Here is a 24,881-nt window from a genome sequence, read left to right on the forward strand (position 1 = left end):
CAGAGGGCACTCCAATGGGGCTAATCCACTGTCGCCTTCTCTTATTTCTTGTTTGGGTTGCTTTTGAACCTTGGAGTGAGTTTCCATTCTTGCCATGTTTTCTTTCAAACATGCTAGCTGTGGATGTAGGGAGGTGGGAGAGAGGAGTGTGGCGTGGCTTCACCCTCAGGGGTAACGTTCCTCCTAGGACGGCTGACCGCTTAGGTGTGCCCAGCCTCAGTCCGGGGGTGGGGGGGTGCCCGGGGCCTCTATGGCATGCATAGAAGCTGCCTGGATAGTCATCTCAAAGTGTTAAGAGTGTGCCCTGAACATCAGTGACTGCCCTAAGTAACCCATTCTCATCCCTGAGCGAGGAGAACGATGCGGACTTGAGAGGAGACCCACGGGGATGGGTCCATACCTCTGAGTTGAACAGGGTTTGCTCAACTACACATCTGGTGTTACCAGTATAAGAAAGGAATAAGGATACCAGCACATCAAAATATAAGCAATTCTAAGCAATACACACGTATGCATGTGATTGTTAATATCCACGATAGCAATAAAAGGCCTATGTGACTTTTAAACAAAATTTACACAAAACTGAGTTGTGAGTATAATTTTATTCATATTCTTAATTGGAAATTGGTTATACGGACAATAGGAAAGAATACAAGTGATCCCTAAGAAAACTAACAAATTACTCACTTCATTTCAGGATAATAGTAACAAAAATAGCTTGAGAAAATTAATACCATTTAAATTAGACAATGTACAAGGCTTTAGAATGTTCCTATTTACACGTCTCTGTGAGCCCACCAGGAGAAGGCACAGAGAACACTCTAGAGCTCCTCGTGAAGATGGGCCTGAAGACACGTTAGAAGCTCTGGTTCGCTCAACCACGGCCCAGGTTCTTCACTCCTGGTTATCTTTGGTTCTGCTTGCTTTTTTGTGTCCTTCCCCCGACCCCCCCCTCCCAAATCTTATTTCACAAATTCCCTAACAAGGGAGATCTCTGTCTGAACAATGAAAATTTAGTTTTTCCACAGGAATGCACATGACTCTATGACAGTTGCAAATTCAGGGCTTCAAAAGGCTTTGGTTACAGGGTTGTTAAATTGGAACAATGTTTGTGTTCCCGAGAAAAGGAAGAAGTGGACTTCTCCCCAGATATTTGTAGGTTTCCTTCCCCTCTTCTGTTTATTTGTGCAGCACACTGTGTGTTTTGCACTGAGCGCTGCAAACCCAAAGGGGAAAAAAAGCCTTTAAGCTTTCACGATTTCTCTTTTTGAATCCTCCAAAATACTGAACTGATATAGACTGAAGTAGAAGGTAGTGAGCGGAACTTTCCACGGCATCCTCAGCATGTTTGGGTATAGAATGTTTATAGGACTGATAACTTTAAGATTAAAACAAACAAAAAACCAAACCAAAACAAAACAGGAGAACCCTTTACCGGTATGTCTTGTCAGGTTTCTGAGTGAGGATATCTTGAGCCTGCAGAAAATAATGATTTTTTTTTTTTTTTAAAGTAAGAAACTCAACAACTTCCAAGCACCCAGAAACAATCTGACCTTCACTTTCAGTCTTTATAAGATATAAGACATCCTCAGATGAATTGCAAATGTGGTTTTAAAGGGCCTTGGATGTTGATGACTTGGTTCTATGCATTCCTGGCATTTACGAAATCAACTTGGGGATTAAAGTAAAAATGGCTATGCCAAGTATTTTATAAAAATGCAACTTTTCGTTAATATCTAGGAACTGGTGAAGCCAGGAACTTCTCTTATTTTACCTCATTGAAAAAACAAATCCATTCTCATAAGAAAAAGATCATAAACTTTATCTAAAACATCCTTTGCGATGTCTAAGAAAAATAACACTACAAAATAATTTTGACTAATAAAACCCCTTTCTCCCTCCTAGAGCTGTGTCAGCTGGAAAGAATCAACCACCTCCTTGTAGGAGAATGCCACACACACACAGGGCAGCATCCAGGCCCTTCTGCCCAGGAGCTGGAGAATGAGCTGTGGGCACTACAGCCGTCCCGCATAACTTGTATTGATTTTAAACGAGTCAAACCGCTTATCGGAGAATTCTGGGTTGACTTTGATTTTGTGACCATGAATTCCATTCACTGAAGCCTTCGTTGGTTTGTAGAGCTTAATTTTTAATACTGTTAACATCATGTAGCCAACCAAACACCAAGAGTATCAATAAATAACAAGCTCTGGTCTCACGTCTTCTTCCCGTTGGAGCATTTGACTTTATGAATAGATTACATGTCTAGCACCGGCGCCCCACCAGGGCAGACCATCTGGACGCGTCTCTCACATGTTTGGGGGTGTTCCTGGAGTCTAAAAGAAAGCCACAGAAATGAGCCTAAGAGCAGATTGCCAATGGGTCAGTGTGAATGTTGTTGCTAATGAAAAACAGCAGTTTGCCGAGACCCTGGGAGTCACCTGGGGCAGTCGGTCAGTCCCCCCTTGGGACCTGGGCTGTGGGTGGGGCTTGCCCTCACAAAGGGCTTTCAACCATCCTTTTTTTCTTGGCTTGGAGGTAGAAGATGCGGTTTTCTTCAGGATAAGTGACTTTGCTGAGGGGCATCCTGTAGATGTTGGCATTTTTCGTGGTCACCAAGAGGAACAGTAGTGTGGCCAAACAGAAGGGCCAGGTGCAAGCCGGCAATCCCACCTGAAGAGGAAGACACAAACCACATGCTCCTTTGAGATCCCGTCACAGAGCACCACCCTTCATCCTATTCTCATTCAGCGCAGGGGGATGCGTCCCTGGGCCGCCGATCTGGACTCGGCTTCTGCCCACTGGGACCGAGTCCAAGGGCCCAATCGGACTGCATTTAGCAGGTGAAACGTTGCTGTCCATTCCTCCGGTGGTCAGTGGCACGTCCACCTTGTGCATCTTTCCCTCCTCTCATTCAGCCAGGCTTCCTACACCACATGTGCGGAGATGAGCCCAGGCAGCCAGAGGTGTCACTCCGCAAGCTCCCAGGGGCTCCTGACCCCTCACCACACCCACAGGGCCCTCCTTGATTGGTTTGGCCTGTGGTGACCTCTCTCCTCCTGACTCCCACCCAGACCAGTCTTGGACTTCCCTTCCTTTCATTCCAGTTCCCAAACAGACTCTAAGCTCTTGGAGGGGAGGTCCTTCCCCTGGGCTGTTCTTTTTTTTTTTTTTTAAAGATTTTATTTATTTATTTGACAGAGAGAGAGACAGCGAGAGAGGGAACACAAGCAGGGGGAGTGGGAGAGGGAGAAGCAGGCTTCCCGCCGAGCAGGGAGCCCGATGCGGGGCTCGATCCCAGGACCCTGGGATCATGACCTGAGCCGAAGGCAGACGCTTAACAACTGAGCCACCCAGGCGCCCCATCCCCTGGGCTGTTCTTGGCAACTCATGCAGTTCTGGAGAAGGTCAAGGGCAAGACAGTGCTGAAAAGGAAGGAGGCACTAAACAGGCAACGATTTTGTCTATTAAATAATTCAGCTAGGACATGGGTCTAAGTACGTCTTACTGACGACTGACGAGGGGTTTAAAAAAGACAAGGGGTATGAAAAACGAATGGCTCAATTAAAAACAAAACCCAAACCATTTGGGTCTGTAGGCAATTATCCTTTTCCTCCCTTTCTTGATTTCTCAACCACTACCTGGTTTTGGCTTTCTGTTCAAGTAGAAGATATTCTAAAGTCAGTTCCCTGACCCTCAGAGTTAGAGTAGGAACTTGATAAATATGTTATACAGCCTTTCACTTCTTTAAATTATGCAATCTGGTATTTTTATTTTTTTGTTTTTTTTTATCTGGTTTTTTTTAGCAAGCCCAGTGATTGTAGTTTGGACTAAAATTTACTATGATGTTAGCAGGTGTGTGAACAGGCAGGTCCAGGAGACGGGAAAATCGTGGCGACCGCAGCCCTGGCTCCTGCTGGGGGACCCCAGGAGGGTTTCCACATCACTGAAAACGGATCAACCATGCTGATGATAAAGCGAGATTAAAGCCAACTCACCACAGCCATCACGTGGGACAGGCTGACTCCAAGGTAGGCTGTGAACAGAGCTACAAAAAGAAGGGAACAACAAGACTTAGTAGGTGCACTTTTCATTATAGGGAAGACTGCTTTCTGGTATAAATCTCCTGGAAATCCATGTTTCACCAGCTAGCTCGGCACCCTGGTTACAAGTAGGAGCTTCCAGTCGGCAGCTCTGGGTTCAAATCCAGACTCCACCACTTAGGAGCTTGGTGGCCCCCATTCTAAGCCTCCACTTCCTCACGTGCTCAATAGAGGTGATAGGAATTTCTCACGGGGTTGGTGTCATCATGAAAGGAGATAATACTTGGGTTTAGCACACAGTAAGAGGTACTCAGTAAAGGGAGTTTTCTGTGGTTACTATTCTGTTGCTATTATTGCTGATCCCTAAGGAAAAGGCCTTCTATGGCAAATTAACTTCCCTGTTATTTTATCTGAGCATAGTTGAATTGAAATGATGGGGGCGCCTGTTAAGCGTCTGACACTTGATTTCAGCTCAGGTCATGATCGCAGGGTTGTGCAGTCGAGCCCCACTTTGGGCTCCACACTCAGTGTGGAGTCTGCTTGAGATTCTCTCTCTCCCTCTCCCTTTGCCCCTCCCCCACTTGCTCTCTATCTCTCTCTAAAATAAGTAAAATCTTAAAAAAAATGAAACGTATGAATGTTTCTTGAGATAGCATGGTTTCTGTGCAATCACAATATATGCATCTAGGAGTCTCATATTAATGGTTAGAATTCACAGTTACAAAAAAATCATGGTATAAAAAAATAAAAAGCAGAAACTGACCACAAACTTGGGATTTCTTCCCATAAGAACATTGTTCCAAATACCATTAAGATTGGCATATAGGCCAATGAATTCATATGCTGTGTTTTTATTTACTCTGAGTGAGCATGGATCTTAAAGTAGGTAATTTGAGTCTATGTGTGACCCTCAACGTAAAACAACACACACAAAGATCTCAAGTAGCTAATCATCAGTTGAAGAGGGGGCTCGGGGAAGTTCAGGGAAGCTCAGGTTTCACAAAGGCATGCTGCAGAATGACCGTGCATTGGCCACCCAGCCCCCTGGGCCATGGCTGGCTCTGTTAGACATGCCCACCACCTAGACCTCCAGGGCAGGGAGAAGTGACATGAGCCCCCAGGGGGGCAGGGTGGGAAGTGGGGGGAGGGACTCTGATCCTATTTACTTTACCATCGTTTCATCAATCTTTGGTCTTTTTATCCTGGTATTTTTGTTCAACAGTATACCTCATTTTTTCACATCTGAATTGTCTCCTGCTAGGGGGAAAGGCTTGTCTTGGAAACAGCCTGGGCTTCAAACCCCAGCTCTGCCATTTTATTGTACAAAAAAAATCACTGAACTTGGGAATCTAGTATTATCGTCTGTAAAAGGGCAACTTGACGATGCGCTTTACAGGGAGGAGATGAATCTCAAATGCAGTCTTGTATTTCCACAAACAGCCGCTGTCAACCCATCCATGTCCCTGGGGGGGGGGGGGGGGGACCACGATGCAGCTCTGAGCAGAAGCGGGCAGCGGCTTGGTTTGGAAGAGCTTCTTTGTTTGGTTTTGATAATTTCATTCTTTTTTTTCCCCTTTCATTCTTCCTTCCTTCCTTCCTTCCTTCCTTCCTTCCTTCCCTCACTCATTCAACAAATACTCACTGCCTTCGGGTAAGCACCAGAACACTCTGCCCTGCTCTCTTGGGTACCGGCTCTTCTCCGAGACCTCCCCTGAGCCCATGAGTCCTTACTGCCATTCTTCTTTTCACACGGGTCGCACCTGGAAGGCACAGTTACCGCCCCGGTCTCTTCCTGCTAGGCTCCTTCCAAGTGGTCTCCGATGACAAGTTGCTTTTCTTTCCACAGTAAGAGCATCAGACTGTCTAACAGTAGCTGCCATCAATTAAGGCTTGCTGAGTGGGACCGGGAGAGCCTCCCATTAGAGGAGAAAGTCTGCACACCACAGGGTGTAGGCGATGACTCTGACAGTGCTCTGGGCAGCCGAGGGACAGAAAGGCCCTGAGTGCTGAGCAGACAGTGTCCGTCCTAGCAGACTGCCGTGGGCCAGTCCTACTAGGGCAACCCAAGCATTGAAAAGGGACATAATGTCGGGGCGCCTGGGGGGCTCAGTCAGTTAACCCCCTTCTTTTGATTTCAGCTCAGGTCCATGATCTCAGGGTCCTGAGATCGAGCCCCGCCTTGGGCTTGCACTGGGCGTGGAGTCTGCTTAAGATTCTCTCTCTCCCTCTGCCCCTCCCCATCTCTAAATAATAAACCCCCCCCCGCCCAAAAGAAACCAAAAAGAGACAAAATGTGTCTCCAGTTTGCGCTGACAAAATAACAAAATTGAGGAATTCCCTGGTGGGCAGTTTCCGGTTTCCAGGCAGGGCAGGCGGCCCTGCCAGGCTCTATCAGAGCTTCCCTGCTCTTCTGATAACGCCATCGGAACCAGGGAAAGAGCAACTCTGTAATAAATGTCTGTTATTTATTTTCCCTGGCTGGCAGAGTTGGTCTCTCGTTTGGCAGGGTCAGGGTGATGTGGGCAAGCTGGAACTTGCTGTGACATTTTCCATGTGAGACTTGCTTTACAAGAGGGGCTGGAGGTCTGCCTCCACACTTTCTGTCCAAAGACGGAGAGGGGCAGGACCCAGTGTGGATCAAACAGCCACTCTCGCACATTGTCCGTGGCAGGGGAAATCCGTATGGCCTCTGTGGGGGTGAATGTGGCATCTATTGAAATTCAAATGGACAGAGCTAGGATTTTGGCCCCAGGGTCTGGGCTCTCCGCTAATTCTGTATACTGCCCTAACCGTATGCTACACCAGTGGAGAAAATCTGACCTGTCCAAAGGAAGGTAGGTGCGATAGGCGGAATAACGGCCCCCAAAGATGTTCCCGTTCAAATCCCTAGAACCTGTGAATATGTTAGTTTACAGGGCAGAAGGGGCTTAGCAGCTGTGATTAAGTTAATGATCTTGACATGGGGAGACTAGCTGAATTATCTAAGTGGACCCAGTGTAACCACAGAGTCCTTGTAAGAGGGAGGCAAAAAAGTTGTATCGAGGGAGTGGGATGGAATGTTTTTACTTTCTGCTTTATACTCTTCTGTATTTATTGAGTTTTTGTTTGTTTTGTCTTATACAATAAGCCTCTACTACACCTATAGTGAAGAAAATAATGAAGATATTCCTGGTTTGAGGAAACCCATCTGCAAACATCTTTGGCTTCATCCCTTTCCACACTCTGTCAAGATCTCATCAGCAACTCTTGTGTCCAAAACAGTGTCTGCTTGATCTTGAAGGATGTGCTCAGGCCGTCCCCGTGCTGGCCCGGACCTCCCCCTCCACCAACCAGACTTCCTCCTCTCGATTTTTAGGACGTACAGAGAAGCCACCTTCTCTAAGAGGTGCTTCTTGATGATTCTGAACTGTGATGCTCCCCCAGAGACTCTGGTACTGTAGACATGTCCTTGTTCCCCTCCCAATATTCATATGGTCTCCGTGGGCTTCTCTCACCCACCTGGCTTCTGCCCTGGACCGTAACACTCTCCGTACAGAGCAACTTCTGGGATCTACGCTGCTGAGCCCCTAGCTCTTCCTAATACTGTCTGGGCTGTTTCATGAACATTTAGTATGTATTTGTTGTTCCTGCCAACCCAGACACATAAAGGTATGCACCTCGAATAAAGATTTGAAACCTCAAACAATCTCACAATAAAGCTTCTAACCTGGCCTAGCTCAGGTGGCACGTAATCTGTCTTCTCCCTTGCCCTAAGCTTGTGAACAGATGTGGGAAAATGAGCAAAGAGTTTTGACGGGCTTAGTTGGTGGAACAGCTGTGTACTACAAAGAAGGGGGCAAAATGACATGGACGTGGTACCACCCTGGCAACCTGAGATGTGTTAACCCTGCTACAGCTTCGGGAGATCGAAACTGAATGAGGCCTTAGAAATCCTCAGTCCCACCTCCTGCCCAGTGCAGGAATCCATTCTAAATCCTGCCTGACATGTGGTCTACTCTTTTATCTTTTTTATTTAAATTGAGGTGTAATTGACATACAATATTCTATTAGTTTCAGGTGTACAGCATAGTGATTCTACCTTTGTATACATTGTGAAATGCTCAGCTCGGTGAAGTCTCGTCACCATCTGCCACACACACAAAATTAATACAATATTATTGACTCTATTCCTCATGTGGTATATGACACCCCCATGGCATTTATTTTATGACTGGAAATGTATACTTCCCTTTACCCATTCACAACCAACCCCCCCCCCCCACCTCTGGCAACCACCAATCTGTTCTCTGTACTTACTGAGTCTGGGTTTTGCTTTGTTGTGTTTGTTTTTTTAGATTCCACATGTAAGTGAAATCATATGGTATTTATCTTTCTCTGTTTGACTTATTTCACTTAACATAATACCCTCAAGGTCCACCCGTGTTGGTGCAAGTTGCACGATTTCATTCTTTTTTATGGTTAAGTAGTATTCCATTGTGTATGTATATTTGTGATCTGACATTTTAGTAGCAGCTTAGATAACTTGGATTGATTCACCTGGTGATAAACTGACTCTAGACAAATATTTCTATTGGTTAGGAATGATTTCTGCACCTTCCACCATCCTCCGCCCCGCATATCCCCCAGGGAGGGTCATTCCCTGCACTCTAACAGATTATCTTAAATACTTTTACTTTGTATTGGATTAGGGATGCCAGAGGCTCTGGGTGAATAAACCTCCCCTTTACAAGGGCCTGAGAAATCCATTAGCTTTTCAAATCTAAATCACTTGAGCTCTGTTTTTACCTCAAGGCCTGAATGCTGCCACAGGGAAGCTGGGGTTTGGGTGGATGTAATTCCAGAGGTTGTTAGCAAATGTGGATTCTGGGCTTGCATTTACCCTAACTGACTGGATGCCCTTCAGCACATCACTTTACCTCTCTGGCCTCAGAACCCCAATAGTAAAATGAGGGGGCTGGGGCGGAGATCTGCAGAACCTCTCCTAGCTCTGACAGGCCGAGGCTGGCTAGAATACCGGGGTCAGAAGCCGTGAACACAGTGCAAGATGTGGCCCCCAGAGCACCAGCAGCGGCACTGTCTGGCCCTCTTTAAATGCCAACTCCTCCCTACCTCGAACGGGGAATCAGACACGGGGTACTGGGGCGGGGGGCAGCCATCTGTGTTTTAACAAGCCTTCCAGGTGATTCTGACGTTCCCTGAAGTGTGAGAACAGCTAGATTCTTGTGATTCTCAAAGGGCCACATGTAGTCCTACCTGATTCAGCAGGAGGAATGGCTCTGTATCTAGCTCGAGTCATTTCATCTTAGTTTCTTGGGTCAAACGATGAGTATGAAGAAATAGGATGAGTCAAGTTTCTACCTCCCCCCTCCCCCTCCCCCATATACAGATGGCAAAATGGTTAACCCGACTCAACAGGCTCTCCTGTCCTCACGACAGCCAATGAGGAGGGCACAGCAGAGCTTAACCCTCCCGGGGAGGGGACGCCACTTGTCCTGCTCACACATGCAGACAGCCGGGGGCCCACACTGGAACCGCGGCCCCAGCGTCTCATACAGTCCCTTTGTACTGTGTGGACTGATCCCATAGTTATGAGCAACCCTCCCGCCAGTGCACGGAATACTCACCACAGGCAAGAGCCAGGATGTGCGTTTGCCAGGTGAGAGCCATGAACATTCCTCCAATTGCAATGCAGGCCAGAGAGCTGTTGAAACCCCAGAGTCCAAGGTAGATGTTCTCAAATGGTGCCGAGACACTGAGTCCTATTAGGTGAGACAGGTGAAGTCAGGGCTGGGCACCAAAGGCAGGATGCTCTGGAAGGAGGCCAGGGGTGGGGGAAGCTAGTCCCATTGGTCCCTGGGAAGCAGAGCCCTCAAGGAAGCCTGGCGTTTGGAAGATGCCTGAGGGGAGGCATGCGGGGCAGGAGCTGCTCAATGTTTGCTCACCTGCCGCTATCCCCAGCAGCGACCCGATGGCAGCATGCAGGGACATGAGTGGGGAGGAGAGCAGAAGGGCGACCAGGAAAATGCCCCCTGTCCACGGGTTATCACAGCCGTAGATCTGGCCCACACCCACGGGCAGCGATTTCAATAACTGCAAAGCGATTTAGAAAATGAGCTCATTAACACAACTGAGCAGAAAGCCGCGGGACCCCCACAAGCGCATACAGTGTCATGTTAGAGTTAGCGTTTCTCGTCTTCCCAGGTCAGTGTTACTCATTTTTAAAAGTCTCTTTCTCTTGACAGAGAAATCTCATTCTTCTGCTTTATCCTGAGAGATAGATCCACCCGCCCCTGGAGAATGCTGAGCCTGCCTTCTCAGGATTCCCCTTTGCTCGGGGGCTCCGCTGTGCGCACGGCCACTTGGCTTTGGTGGCTGATAGGCTCCCGGGTGGTCTCACTCCCCCCCCACCCCGGGTGGCGATGACCTGCCGAGTCTCCCAGTGAGGACGGCAGGGACCACGGCTGACATTTCCGCTGCTCTTAACTGTCCATCGGTTGTCAGGCTAACGCGTTAGTGCACACCAAGGTCAAGAGAAGTATTATTACTTTCGTGCAATTGGGTTGTTAAGGCCAGAGACCCAGAGCTGGGTTATCTTATCCACAATTCAGAAGCAATTATCGGCAAGTTCAGGAATCAGGACCCTATTTATACTTAACTAGAACATGTATTAATTTTTTTAAATTTTATTTTATTATGTTATGTTAATCACCATACATTTACATCATTAGTTTTTGATGTAGTGTTCCATGATTCATTGTTTGTGCATAACACCCAGTGCTCCATGCGGAACGTGCCCTCTTTAATACCCATCACCAGGCTAACCCATCCCCCCCACCCCCCTCCCCTCTAGAACCCTCAGTTTGTTTCTCAGAGTCCATAGTCTCTCATGGTTCATCTCCCCCAATGACTTCCCCCCCTTCATTTTTCCCTTCCTGCTATCTTCTTCTTCTTCTTCTTCTTCTTCTTTTTTAACATATAATGTATTATTTGTTTCAGAGGTATAGGTCTGTGATTCATCAGTCTTACACAATTCACATGGGGGAGGGTACGTGCTATGGTGAGCGCTGTGAATTGAGCTGAGGAATCACAGAACATGTATTAATTTAAGCCAGAATATCATTGGCTTCTTCCACTTACCAACAACTGCCAGTTAGTCCTCCAAACAAAACCACATGTGAATGTCCCAGTTCTCTGTTCTGGCTGAGGCCTGATGTCAGCTATGTGCTCAACAGAATGGCAGTTTTCGGGAAGGTACAGGGTTTGATTGAAGCTAACAGATAATAATTCTTTATAATGGCACTTCTGGTCGGGCCAGGAGAGGCATAATTAGCCACATTAGGCTCCTTTGTGACCAAGTCCATTTACTTGCCCCACATCACACGTACATCTTTTGAGTGACCTTGGGGAGGCAGACTCTGCTACAGGGGACCCTGCTGTGGCATGAGGACCTGCCCCCTCCCCTCATGCATTCGGTGGGATCTAACACTGGCTTGCAAACCCTGCTCCGGTCCTTGTGCAGAGCACAGGACCAGACTGTGAGTTTGATTCTATCCTAAGATGGACCCTGAATTTTCCAGCTCACGGTGGATCTTCATGTCTACACAAGATCGTTTCCTGTTTGTCTAGACTGGGGAACTTGACACAGGCAAAGACTAACATAGGCTTCCCCCTCAGAACTGATGGCAGAACTACCCCTCAGGGAGCCAGGGAGGCGGGGAGTCGGGCGAGATGGGAAAGAAGGGTGCTGATGTTGGGGTGGTAGCTCAGAGTGAGGAGAAGACCCTCACTTCCGCAGATGAGTACCGTCCAACAGACCTTCCATGGTGGCGAATATTCTGTACGTGGCTACTGAGTGCCTGAAGTGTGGCTAGTAAGGCTAAGAAACTGAATTTTTAATTCTATTTCATTGTAATGAATTTCACATTTAAGTTAAAATAGCCACGTGGGGCCGAATAGCTACTATATTGGACAGGGAAGTTTTAGATAGATCAATTTATTTTATTTTATTTTATTTTATTTATTTATTTGACAGAGAGAGACATAGCGAGAGAGGGAACACAAGCAGGAGGAGTAGGAGAGGGAGAAGCAGGCTTCCCCGCGGAGCAGGGAGCCCGATGTGGGGCTCGATCCCAGGGTCCTGGGATCACGACCTGAGCTGAAGGCAGACGCTTAACGACTGAGCCACCCAGGCGCCCCTAGATAGATCAATTAACACTATAATATTATTTTTTGTGGGTAGGTTCGAATAAGCATTTGATTTTCTAAGTTATTTCCAAAAGCTCCCATTTATTTTCTGGGCAAGATTGTAAAGAAAAGCCTGCCTGAGCTCCTCACGCATTTTGATGGCTCAGCAAAGAGGACAGCAAAAGGGGTTATGTGACCTGAGAGTGGGAAAGCCAGGCTTTTGCACATCAAAAAGGTGCTTTTTGTTTGTTTTCCTCTGATTTTAAGCGTCCTCTTAGTCAAAAAACCTTCAACAGAGTTATTAAATAAACACCAACAGGAGTGAGCCAGGTTTTTTAAAAATGGCAATTCTCTCTGTGCACACCTGTAAAGAGATACATGCAATACAGCCTATGATTGTGGTTCTCAAACCCTGGCCCACATCACCATTATTTAGGCAGCTTGTTAATACAGGTTCCTAGGCCCCCTCCCCAGAGATTATGATTTGGGGAGTCTGAGGTGGAGCTTGTGTTGGTATTTAAAAACAATGATTCTGATGGCAACCAAAACTTGAGAACCATGAATTATTGTACATATTCTTTGAGATCTACCCAAAGAAAAAGCAGAATAGAGAGGTTCTTTAATGAGACCTAACAGTAAGCTGCCAGCTCTTTTGATCAGAGGAGGCAGGTCATGGAGGGCTTAACTCCAGGCTCAAGGCACTTCCTCAAGGACTGGCCCCCATCCCATCCACCCAAAGAAGGGGCAAATTTGAAACAGAGTTTTTGATTTCCAATGGAGCTATACTCCGGACTGGATTTTAGAAAAAGAGGGGGGAACTTAGCTTTGAGCAGTCATTTAAAAAACTCTTTAAAACAAAGAAAAAAAAAGAGATAAAAAACCAGACCCTTAACTACAGAGAACAAACTGGTGGTTACCAGAGGGAGGTGAGTGGGGGGATGGGTGAAGTCGGTGAAGGGGATTAAGAGTACAGGTATCTTGATGAGCACTGAGTAATGTATAGAATTGTTGAATCATTATATTGTACACCTGAAACTAATATAACACTGTATGTTAACTATACTTCAATGATAATAATAAACAAACCCTTAGAGCCCAAAGCTTTGGAGTAGAACAAATGGTTTAGGGGGCAAGATGAAGACAGCAAGCCGAGTCTCCATCAGGCTCTGATGCCCAAGAACAATTAAACAGGAGGACACTGAGTGTCTTCCAGAGTCAGGAAGGAATGCAAGAAGACAGCGTATCTTACCTGCAGGGCACTGAGGTCAGGCCAGGTGATATTGGGAACGGCGGTCACGGGTTTGAACAATTTGCCTGGGAAGAATGGATTGTAATGTCCTGTGGCCGATAAGTACATTGATAATGCCATGTTGAAGGGCAGCGTGAAGACGGGGAGGTCCCATTTGCAGAACAAGGAGTTCAACGCACTTGAGAAAATTGGACTAATAACAACAACAACCACAAAACAGAATGGAAGAACATGCATGTGACAAGTCATTTGACAAACTGAATCTCTACACTGGGGAGAGGCTTTGTTTCATGGGCAAAATGCTAACGTGCTGTTGTTTCAGCAAACTTTTAAAAGGGGAAAAAGAAAGAAAACCAAAAAGCCCGAACTGAAACAAAAAAACAAACACGCGTGGAATAAATCCTGTCAGAGAATAATTCTTACATGAAGTCAAAAATCAACTCTTCGCTTATTTGGCTTTTGAAAAACTATACTCTGGGGTTGCTCACGGAGACTTATGAAATCTAGGTTTTAGAAATATTTTTGAAGTATTTTAGACATGAAGTAAAATACACAGTTAGAGCCCCCTGTGTAACCTACTTGATCATGGTACATGATCATGAGCCCCTCCCTCCTGACCAGACGCAACCGCCATCTTGAATTTCTGTATCATCTTCATGAGTCTTTAGTATATCTATTTTTGAAAAAGAGAAACAATTATCCAAGGGAGGATGTAAGGTGGTGTGGGCTGGAGGAAAAAGATCTTAAACTCGGGGTGGGAGGGGGAGCAGGAAGGGGAGGAACAGCTTTAAGTCAGGAATAGTTGATGAACTATGTGACCTTTGGCAAGGAACTACTCCTCCATTTCCTGGTCTGTAGTCTGGGGGACTGGATTAGATTAGATGAGATTGTCTCTGGGCCCTTTTGGGCTCTCACTTGTTAGCCCATCACTAAGGTCAGAACTCCAGATTATGGGAGGGGGTGTGGGGAGTCCCTGCTGATGACCCACTTCCTGTCCTTGAGCCTGTTTTTCGGAAATTACTTCCCGCTCAGATTGGCTCTGCCCGCAGACTCTCTCGCACACGCCTGTGGATGCAGGCCGGGGGTGGGGGGGCGCTGCAGACTTTGTGCAGAGTGGGCTACACTACTCATTCGTGTGGGTATTCGTGTTTTATATCCTAAATGTGCCATAGTAAGAAGGAAATGTATGCTTCCAAAGAACAAACAAAAAAGGACATAAGAAACTAATTTGAAGGATTTTTTTGAATTCAGTAACGAAATTCTTTGAAGGCAGCAGGGGCAGGTGGATAAGGAGAGTTCATATAGGCACGTACAGTGGTTCTCAAAGTGTAGTTCCTGGATCAGCCACCTCACCTGGGAACTGGTTAGAAATGCAGATTCTTAGGCTTCATCCTGGATGGACTGAATCAGATGCCCTGGGGAGGGGGGCCGCAGGCTGTGTTTTCACAAGCCCTGCTGGTGATTCGGTAGTGTGCACGGTGGAGGACCGCTGATGGAGGGCATGGTTCTCAAATTTGGTTGTACTTTAGAAACCCCTGCGAGCCTTTAAAACTCCCAGTGCCCAGGCAACAGCCCAGACCAATTACATCAGAATCTCAGGGGATGGGCGGAGGGGGATGAGGTGTGTATGGAAGGTCACACGCATCAGTGTGTTTGATGCTTCCTGTTTCCAATAGACATAAACCGAATCTAAATTTTAAAAAATTATTTTGCTAAAAACTGTTAGACATATGTACCATAAAATCGACCACGTTAACCATGTTAAAGTCTGCGGTCTCACTTGCATTCAGTTCATTCACATTGTCGTCTAACCATCACTGCTGTCCATTCCTAGAACTTTCTTCATCTTGCAAAACTGAAACTCTGTACCCATTAAACAGTAACTCTCCATTCCCTCCTCCCCCCACATATTTTTTTTTAAAAGGTATTTTGGACACCCAGGTACAACTTACCAAGTCATGGACATAGCAGACACAGGGAATAACAGCCACCAGAAATAGTTGCCCTTGTCTGAAAAGACAGCCATGAGGATTCCCAGCAGCGTGGCATTGTAGCCCTGGAGTCCTGCGGCGATTGCTGACCTGCGGGCGAGAGGCACAGCGTGGGCACGTCCTGGGTGGACACTGGCTGGACTTGCACATAAATGATTCTTGCAACTTTCCGATCATATTCCCATTAGGAAATGAGATTATATTTAGAAATTTATTCCAAAGTCTGTAAAAGCCAAACACTATTAAAATCATGGGAAAAAAAGAAATATACATAGATAAGGATAAAATAGAAATGTGCATATAGAACAACCCCCTTCAGAGGTGTCCTAGCAAGACAGGATTCCAGCATCCAGGTGCAGGAAAGGAAATGAGCGAGGCAGCTTGTCCTGCTTCCTTTAGCCTTTCCTTCAGAAAGCTATTTCTCCTGTGTCATTAAGGGCCTTTGATCTGAACAGAGTTGTTCCATGAAACTGTTCTCTAAGTCTGACATTCTTGGTGAGAGGTGTAAGATGGTCCAACTGTAAATTCACTTTCGTAGTGTTTGTGACCTTAAAAACATTAATCTTCCAACGTAGCATACATTTTCATCTTCCTGTGCTTCCATTTTGTGGTCTCCAAATATACATTTCCAAATTATTGCAAAGAAAAACAATTACTTTAACTGGGCAGAGTATTCCATTTATGTGCATATTTAGCACCAAATTCATTCTTGGGTTCCTTTTTGCCTCTCAGCCTTCTGAAGGTTGACCTATTGTCTTCCTTCACTAATCTTTTGGGACATGTAGGAATTGATGGGATTTTTGCTGGTTTAACCCTGGAAGTGATACTCTCTTCTAGAATTTGGGAATATACATGAGGACAGTGGACAGCTAGGCAAAGACTCGCCTTCTCAACAAGGGACTTGCAGATTGAATGCTTGGCCGCCATTGCTTTAATGGCAACGTCAGCAAGTTGTGGGACACCAGAGTTAAAACAACAGAAGCTGTGTATTCACTTAAAACAGGATTGCTATTTTAATGTGGTCCTTTAGGACTGAGGAAAGTAAGAGAGAATTGAAAATCAACACATATAAATATGGCTTGCCTTCTAAATAATACCTGATAAGGAAAATGGGTCAATTTTTGCTGGAACAAAACAATGAAGGAATATTTGATATGGTACAATCCTGGACCACACCTCCAAACTGGATGCACTGTTTCCTGATGTGCATTGGAATAGGATTTAACCTGACCTATGGAGAACAAAGTGGAACATTTTCGGATTCTCTCTCTGAGAAGCTCCTTAGGTAACTTACAGTAAATATTACAGGAGCTTAGTTGTGTAATGACCCTCCACTGGTGCTTACTCATTGATCCTGGGCACCTAGAAGACCAGCAGCCTCCCTGACAAAACTAGAAAGTCAGGAGCTGTCTAATCCCATGGTGGGAGTTCGCTTATCACTTCCTCAACAACAGATCAATTTATAAAGTACGTGCTATTTTTAACCCAACACATAGTTCAGAAGACACACTTAGACGTCTTAAGTCAGAACTAATTAACTTGGAATTTGTGATTATTCATCTCTCTAGAAACTGAACTAACATCTGCACTGTCTATAAAGAATGAATTTACCAAACTAAGCATGCAAACAATATATAATGGAATTAGTCGGGATTTTTAAGTCACCAAGACTTTTCAAGAACTCATATGCTTGTGTTGCCCGAGTGGCTCCGTCAGCTAAGTGTCTGCCTTCGGCTCAGGTCATGATCTCGGGGTCCTGGGATTAAGCTCTGCATTGGGCTCCTTACTCAGTGGGGAGTCTGCTTCTCCCTCTCCCTCTGCCCCTTCCCCTGCTTGTGCTCTCTCTCTCTCTCTCTCTCAAATAAATAAATAAATAAATAAAATCTAAAAAAAAAGAACTCATATGCATTTTTACCCACACAAAATGCTGATGATAAATAATTGATTAATCATCGAAGAAGAATGATTTAGTGAATGACTCAAGAGAAATAATAAAGGATATAAATAATCCCCTGACCTCTGGCTCAAGACAAATATAGAGTTCTGTAGAATAAAGGTGGGTTTTTCTGGGAAGGGTGGGGCTTTATCACTGATGCCCAATTCACTGATTAACTCCTGTGTTCTCAGAAGCAGGAAGAGCAGGCTGGGATGGATGCACCTACCTGTCCTGGGCAAGCAATAGGGCTGTCAGGGTGGAGACCACTGTTCCCACACAGCCATTGAGAGCCCACCAGGGATTCTGGACCAGGAGTCCAACCAGAATCAGGATTCCGCTGATGGGGTTGCTGACAAACACCACTTGGGATATGCCCCGAAGAACCCAATCAACGAACTGGAGCACCTGTGGTTTGTCTGGAAGAGATGAGAATGACAGAGCTAAGTCAAGGTGCTCCTTTCCACGCCCAGTGCCCACCCTGAGTAAAATCATCAAAATCCCCTCTGATAAAGGTGAAACTAATTTGTGATATTCCTGGAAGCTTTTTCCCTCTGAGCCATTTCCCCTTTAGTCGTACCCAGGTCCCCGAAAACCTCCAGTTTCTTTATGCTCAACCCACTCTGCCCTTATAGAATCTCCACTGCAGAAAGCACTGAATGCACTTATTTACCATGCTCAGAGGTACAGACTCTTAAGCTAAAGAAATGAATTATTATAGTAAAACTTCAGTTCTTAAGTACTGAAATTATGGGATGGAGCCAGGTGCTTTCCTCTAATATGAGTAGGTCCCTGGCCCTAAGCACTATCTCCATAAAAAAATATTTGAAGAGGCTTGCAGGTTAGAAGATAAAAAATTAGGGGCGCCTGGCTGGCTCAGTCGGTAAAGCATGTGACTCTTGATTTCAGGATTGTAAATTTGAGCCCCATGTTGGGTATTGAGATTACTTAAACATAAAATCTTGGGGCACCTGGGTGGCTCAGTGGGTTAAGCATCTGACTCTTGATTCTGGCTCAGGTCCTGATCTCAGAGTTGTGGGATCAAGCCCCACGTCAGGCTTCATGCTTAGTGGGGAGTCTGCTTGAGATTCTTTCTTTACCTCTGCCCCTCCCCCTGCTTGTGCTCTCTCTTTCTCTCTCAAATAATAAATAAATAAATCTTTAAAAAAATAAGTAAGATCTTTTAAAAAAGATAAAAAGTTAAAAACTGGAGAGGAGAGAGATCAATAGAAGGCAGGGGACTGTAATGAAAGATACAAGTAGAAGAACCAGCAAGCCATTTCCCCCAAAGCTACTTCCCCCATCTCTCCAAGGGATGGAAACATAAATACCTTTAAGCCAGCTGGCAAATTCTTTCATATCACCGGTGACATAGCCAAGTGCCTTGGGGAGGTACCTTCTTCTTGGACTTCGTAAAACCTGATTTTCACCCTGGTCCATTTTAACCATAGTGGGACTATCCTCCATGGTTATCTCTTCCTCTGGCTCCTTGAGGAAAGGACAGAGCTCATAAACATCCTAATGCAGAACACTTCAGACTGGCCAGCACTGGGCCTGGTTGCAGTAGCCACGGAGGATGAGTTAAAAAGCACTTCATTTGTATCATGACATCCCAGGGGACTAAGAAAGCACCAATTTTCTCTTGAACCATTGTCATGGAGATTATTACCCAAATCCTAATCCCATACTACTTTTGTCATCATTGTCTTTAATGCTACCATGAGAAGGTTCTGGCCTTGAGTTTCATAAGGTCCAGTTTCTAATTCAACAAATATCCATAGAACACCTACATCCTACACTAAAAGAGCTCAGTCTAGTGGAAAAGACTGAAAAATATTTAATTTCAACATACTGACTGAAATAATAATATAGGAAGAGCTAAGACCAAGTGCTTAAGATTCATGCTGTTGGCCAGAGGAGCCAGAGGTTAGGTTACAAAATGGTGCTCACGAATGCAGATCAAACAGCTACTTCCCAAGATGAGCAGCCTTTTTTTTTAAATTAAGTTTTTAACTTTAATTCCAATATAATTAGCATAGTGTTATGTTAGTTTCAGGTACACAATATGGTGATTCAACAATTCTATACATTACTCAGTGCTCATCATGGTAAGTGTACTCTTAATCCCCGTCACCTATTTTACCCATCCCCCCACCCATCTCTCCTCTGGCAACCATCACTTTGTTCTCTACAGTTAAGAGTTTGCTTTTGGTTTGTGTCTTTTTCTTTCCTTTGTTTGTTTGTTTTGTTTCTTAAGTTCCACATATGAGTGAAATCATATGGTATTTGTCTTCTCTGATGTATTTCACTCAGCATTATGCTCTCTAGCTCAATCTATGTTGTTGCAAATGGCAAGATTTCATTCGTTTTCATGACTGAATAATATTCCTTTGTATATGCCCCACATCTTCTTTGGATACTTGGGCTCCTTCCATAATTTGGCTATTGTAAATAATGCTGCAATAAACATGGGGGTTCATATGTTCTTTCAAATTAGTGTTTTTATATTCTTTGGGTAAATACCAAGTAGTGTGATTACTGGATCATAGGGTAGTTCTATTTTTAATTTTTTGAGGAACCTCCATACTGTTTTCCACAGTGGCTGCATCAGTTTGCGTTCCCACCAACAGTACATGAGGGTTTCTTTTCCTCCACATCCTCACCAACACTTGTTGTTTTTTCTGTTTTTGATTGTAGCCATTCTGACAGGTGTGAGGTGATATCTCATTATGGTTTTGATTTGCATTTCCCTGATGATGAGTGATGTTGAGCCTCTTTTCATATGTCTGTTGGCCATCTGAATGTCTTCTTTGGAGAAATGTCTGTTCATGTCTTCTGCCCATATTTTTTAATTAGATTATTTGGGGGCAGGTGTTGAATTATATAAGTTCCTTATACATTTTGGATACTAACCTTTTATCCATTATATCATTTGCAAATATCTTCTCCTATTCAGTAGGTTGTCTTTTAGTTTTGTTGATTCCTTTGCTGTGCAGAAGATTTTTTTTGGATGTAGTCCCAATAACTTATTTTTGCTCTTATTTCCCTTACCTCAGGCAACATATCTAGAAATGTCAGTGTCAGAGAAATTCCTGCCTCTTCTAGGTTATTTATGGTTTCTGGTCTCACATTTAGGTCTTTAATCCATTTCGAGTTTATCTTTGTGTATGGTGTAAGCAAGTGGTCCAGTTTCATTCTTTTGCATGTAGCTGACCAGTTTTCCCAACATCGTTTGTTGAAGAGACTGTCTTTTTTCCCATGGCACGTTCTTGCCTCTCTGGTTGAAGATTAACTGATCATATAATTGTGGGTTTTTTTCTAGGCTTTCTCTCCTGTTCCATTGATTTATATGTCTGTTTTTGTGTCAGTACCATACTGTTTCGATTACTACATCTTTGTAGTATAACTTGAAGTCTGAAATTGTGATGCCTCCAGTTTTGTTTTTCTTTTTCAAGGTTGTTTTGGCTATTCTGGGTCTTTAGTGGTTCCATACAAATTTTAATATTATTTGTTCTAGTTCTGTGATGAATGCTCTTGGTATTTTGTTATCAATTGCATTAAATCTGTAGATTACTTTGGGTAGTATGGACATTTTAACAATATTTGTTCTTCCAATCCATGAGCATGGAATATCTTTCCATTTGTTTGTATCGTATTTAATTTCTTTCATCAATATTTTATAGTTTTCAGAGTACAGGTTTTCCACCTCCTTGGTTAAGCTTATTTCTAGGTATTTTGTTATTTTTGGTGCAATTGTAAATGGGATTGCTTTCTTAATTTCTCTTTCTCTTGCTTCATTATTGGTGTATAGAAATGCAACAGATTTCTGTACATTAATTTTGTATCCTGGGATCTTACTAAATTCATTTATCAGTTCTAGCACTTTTTTGGTTGGGTCTTTAAGGTTTTCTATATATAGTATCCTATCATCTGCAAATAGTTAAAGTTTTACTTCTTCCTTACCAATTTGGATGCCTTTTATTTCTTTTTGTTGACTGATTGCTGTGGCTAGGACTTCCACTACTATGTTGAATAAAAGTGATGAGAGTGGACATCCTTGTCTTGTTTCTGATCTTAGGGGGAAAGCTCTCAATTTTTCACCATCGAGTATGATGTTAGCTGTGGGTTTTTCAATGTGACCTTTATTATATTGAGGTATGTTCTCACTAAATCTACTTTGTTGAGAGTTTTTATCATGAATGGATGTTGTCCTTTGTCAAACGCTCTTTCTGCATCTATTGAAATAATCATATATTTTTTATCCTTTCTCTTATTGATGTGATGTATCATGTTGATTGATTTTTTGAATACTGAACCACATTTGCATCCCAGGAATAAATCCCACTTGATTGTGGTGAATGATTTTTTAAATGTATTGTTGGATTTGGTTTGCTAGTATTTTGTTGAGGACTTTTGCATCTATTTCCATCAGAGATACTGGCCTGTAGTTCTCTTTTTTGTAGTGTCTTTATCTAGTTTTAGTATCAGGGTAATATGGGCCTCCTAGAATGAATTTGGAAGTTTTCTTTCCTCTCTATTTTTTGGAAGAGTTTAAGAAGAATAGATATTAACTCTTCTTTAAATCTTTGGTAGAATTCACCCATGAAGCCATCTGGTCCTGAACTTTTGTTTGTTGGGAGTTTTTGATCACTGATCAATTTCATTGCCAATAATCAATTTGTTCAAATTTTCTATTTCTTCCTGACTCAGTTTTTGGAGGTTATATGTTTCTAGGAGTTTATCTGTTTCTTTTAGGTTGTCCAGTTTGTTGGCCTCTAGTTTTTCATAATATTCTTTTACAATCTTTTGTATTTCTGTGGTGGTAGTTGTTATTTCTCTTCTTTTGTGATTTTGTTTATTTGAATACTCTCTCTCTTTTTTCTTGATGATTCTGGCTAAAGTTTTCTCAATTTTTTTGCTCTTTTCAAAGAACCAGCTCCTGGTTTCATCAGTCTGTTCTATTGTTTTTTAAATTTCTATATCATTTATTTCTACTCTAATTTTTATTATTTCCTTCCTTCTACTGATTTTGGCTTTTGCTTGTTCTTTATTTTCTAGCTCCTTTAGGTGTAATGTTAGGTTGTATTTGAGATTTTTCTTGCTTCTTGAGGTAGGCCTGTGTTGCTATACTTCCCTCTTAGAAATGCTTTTGCATCCCAAAGATTTTGGACCCTTGTGTTTTCAATTTCATTTGTTTCCATGTATTTTTGGATTTACTCTTTGATTTCTTGGTTGATCCATTCATTGTTTAATAGCATGTTATTTAACCTCCATGTATTTGTGCTCTTTCCAGATTTTTTTCTTGTGATTTCTAGTTTCATAGTGTTGTGGTCAGAAAAAAATGCATGGTATGACTTCAATCTTTTTGAATTTGTTGAGACTTGTTTTGTGGTGTAATATGTGATCTATTCTGGAGAATGTTCCATGTGCACTTTAAAAGAATGTGTATTCTGCTGTTTCAGGATGGAATGTTCTGACTATATCTGTTAAAATCCATCTGATCCAATGTGTCATTCAAAGCCACTGTTCCCTTGTTGATTTTCTGTTTGGATGATCTGTCCATTGATGTTAAGTGGAGTGTTAACATGCCCTACTATTATTGTATTACTATCAGTGATTTCCTTTATGTTTGTTACTAACTGTTTTAAGTATTTTGGTGCTCCCATGTTGGATGCATAAATATTTACAATTGTTATACCTTCTTGTTGGATTTTCCCCTTTATTATTATATAGTGTTTTTTTTGTCTCTTCTTACTATCTTTATTTTAAAGTTTATTTTGTCTGATATAAGTATTGCTACCCCAGCTTTCTTTTCACATCCATTTGCATGATAAATGTTTCTTCATCCCTTCACTTTCAGTCTGTACATGTGTTCAGGTCTGAGATGAGTCCCTTGTAGGCAGCATATAGATGATTCTTCTTCTTCTTCTTCTTCTTCTTCATTTTTTAATCCATTCTGCCACCCTATGTCTTTTGATTGGAGCATTTAGTCCATTTACATTCAAAGTAATTATTTATAGGTATGTATTTATTGCCATTTTGTTCCATGTTTTATGGTTGTTTTTGTAGTTCTTCTCTGTTCCTTTCTACTTTTGCTCTCTTCTCTCATGATTAGTTGGCTTTCTTTAGTGATATATTTGGATTCCTTTCTCTTTAATTTTGCATACTATTACTGGGTTTTGATTTGTGGTAACCATTCAGTTTGTATATAACATCTTCTGTATATAGCAGTCTATATTAAGTTGATGGTCACTTAAGTTTGAACCCATTCTTTACTCCACTAGCCCCATATTTTAGGTATATGGTGTCATACGTTACATCCTTTTATTTTGTGAATTCTTTGACTGATTTTTACAGATATATTTATGTTTACTGCTTTTGTGCTTCTTACTTTCCTTTCTCTTGCTTATGGTCCTTCCTTTTCACTCAAAGAGTCTCCTTTAATATTTCTTGTAGGGCTGGTTTAGTGGTCATGAATTTCTTTAACTTTTGTTTGTCTCAGAAGCTCTTTATCTCTCCTTCTACTCTGAATGATAGCCTTGCTGGATAGAGTATTATTGGCTGCAGATTTTTTTTCCTTTCTGCACTTTGAATACATGATGCCACTCTCTTCTGGCCTGCAAAGTTTCTATTGAAAAATCAGCTGATAGCCTTACGAGGTTTCCCTTGTATGTGTTTTCTCTTGCTGCTTATAAAATTCTCTATCACTACTTTTTGCCATTTTAATTACTATGTGTCATGGTGGGAACCTCCTTGGTTTGATTTTGTTGGGGGCTCTCTGTGCCTCCTGGATCTGGATTTCTGTTTCCTTCTCTAGATTTGGGAATGTTTCAGCTATTATTTCTTCAAATAAATTTTCTGTCCCCCTTTCTTTCTCTTCTTCTTCTGGATCCCTATAATGTGAATGTTATTATGCTTGATGGTGTTGCTGAGTTCCCTAAGTCTATTCTCATTTTTGCTTATTTTTTTTTCCCTTTTACCTGCTTAGCTTGATTGCTTTCCTTTACTTTGTCCTCTAGGTCACTGATTCATTCTTCTGCTTCCTCCAGTCTTCTATTTATTCCATCTAGTGTATTTTTAATTTCATTTATTATGTTCTCATCTTTGATTGGTTCTTTTTTTAATCTATCATTAAGGGTCTCACTGATGTCCTCCATTCTTTCCTCAAGTCCAGTGAGTATCTTTATGATCATTTCTTTAAATTCTCTATCAGGCACATTATTTATCTCCATTTCATTTAGATCTCTTGCTGTGATTTTGTCCTGTTCTTTCATTTGGGACATATTCCTCTGTCTCCTCATTTTGTCTAAGTCTCTGCATCGGTTTCTCTGTGTTAAGAAAGTCAGCTGCGTCTCCCGCACTGGAAAGCAATGACCTTACGAAGCAGAGGTGCTGTAGTGCGCTGCAATGTTCACCAGAACCTGGTGCTCTGGGGGTGTCTTCTGTGTGTGTTGTGCACACGGCTGTTGTGACTGAGCTGC

The 24,881-nt window shown here is 43.1% G+C and overlaps 1 protein-coding gene across 5 annotated transcripts in view; it reads right to left on the reverse strand.

Annotated features, from left to right (window-relative positions):
* Positions 1–595: 595 nt before the first annotated feature.
* Positions 596–24,881, reverse strand: part of LOC116628881 (urea transporter 1) — a 31,202-nt gene continuing 6,916 nt past the window's right edge. For 3 of the 5 annotated variants that reach the window (XM_032399219.1, XM_032399220.1, XM_032399221.1), the window contains exons 2-9: positions 18,732–18,888; positions 17,630–17,819; positions 15,429–15,557; positions 13,477–13,669; positions 9,986–10,133; positions 9,668–9,802; positions 3,999–4,048; positions 596–2,673 (exon numbers count right to left, since the gene is read on the reverse strand). In XM_032399219.1, the coding sequence (XP_032255110.1) occupies positions 2,497–2,673; positions 3,999–4,048; positions 9,668–9,802; positions 9,986–10,133; positions 13,477–13,669; positions 15,429–15,557; positions 17,630–17,819; positions 18,732–18,867 (1,158 nt within the window). In that variant the 5' untranslated portion in view covers positions 18,868–18,888 and the 3' untranslated portion in view covers positions 596–2,496. The remainder of the gene's footprint in view (positions 2,674–3,998; positions 4,049–9,667; positions 9,803–9,985; positions 10,134–13,476; positions 13,670–15,428; positions 15,558–17,629; positions 17,820–18,731; positions 18,889–24,881) is intronic. The other 2 variants (XR_004298668.1, XR_004298669.1) reach the window with 2 other exon arrangements.

This window comes from Phoca vitulina, unplaced genomic scaffold (genome assembly GCF_004348235.1).
Source record: "Phoca vitulina isolate PV1807 unplaced genomic scaffold, GSC_HSeal_1.0 scaffold141, whole genome shotgun sequence".
Lineage (NCBI taxonomy): Eukaryota > Metazoa > Chordata > Mammalia > Carnivora > Phocidae > Phoca > Phoca vitulina.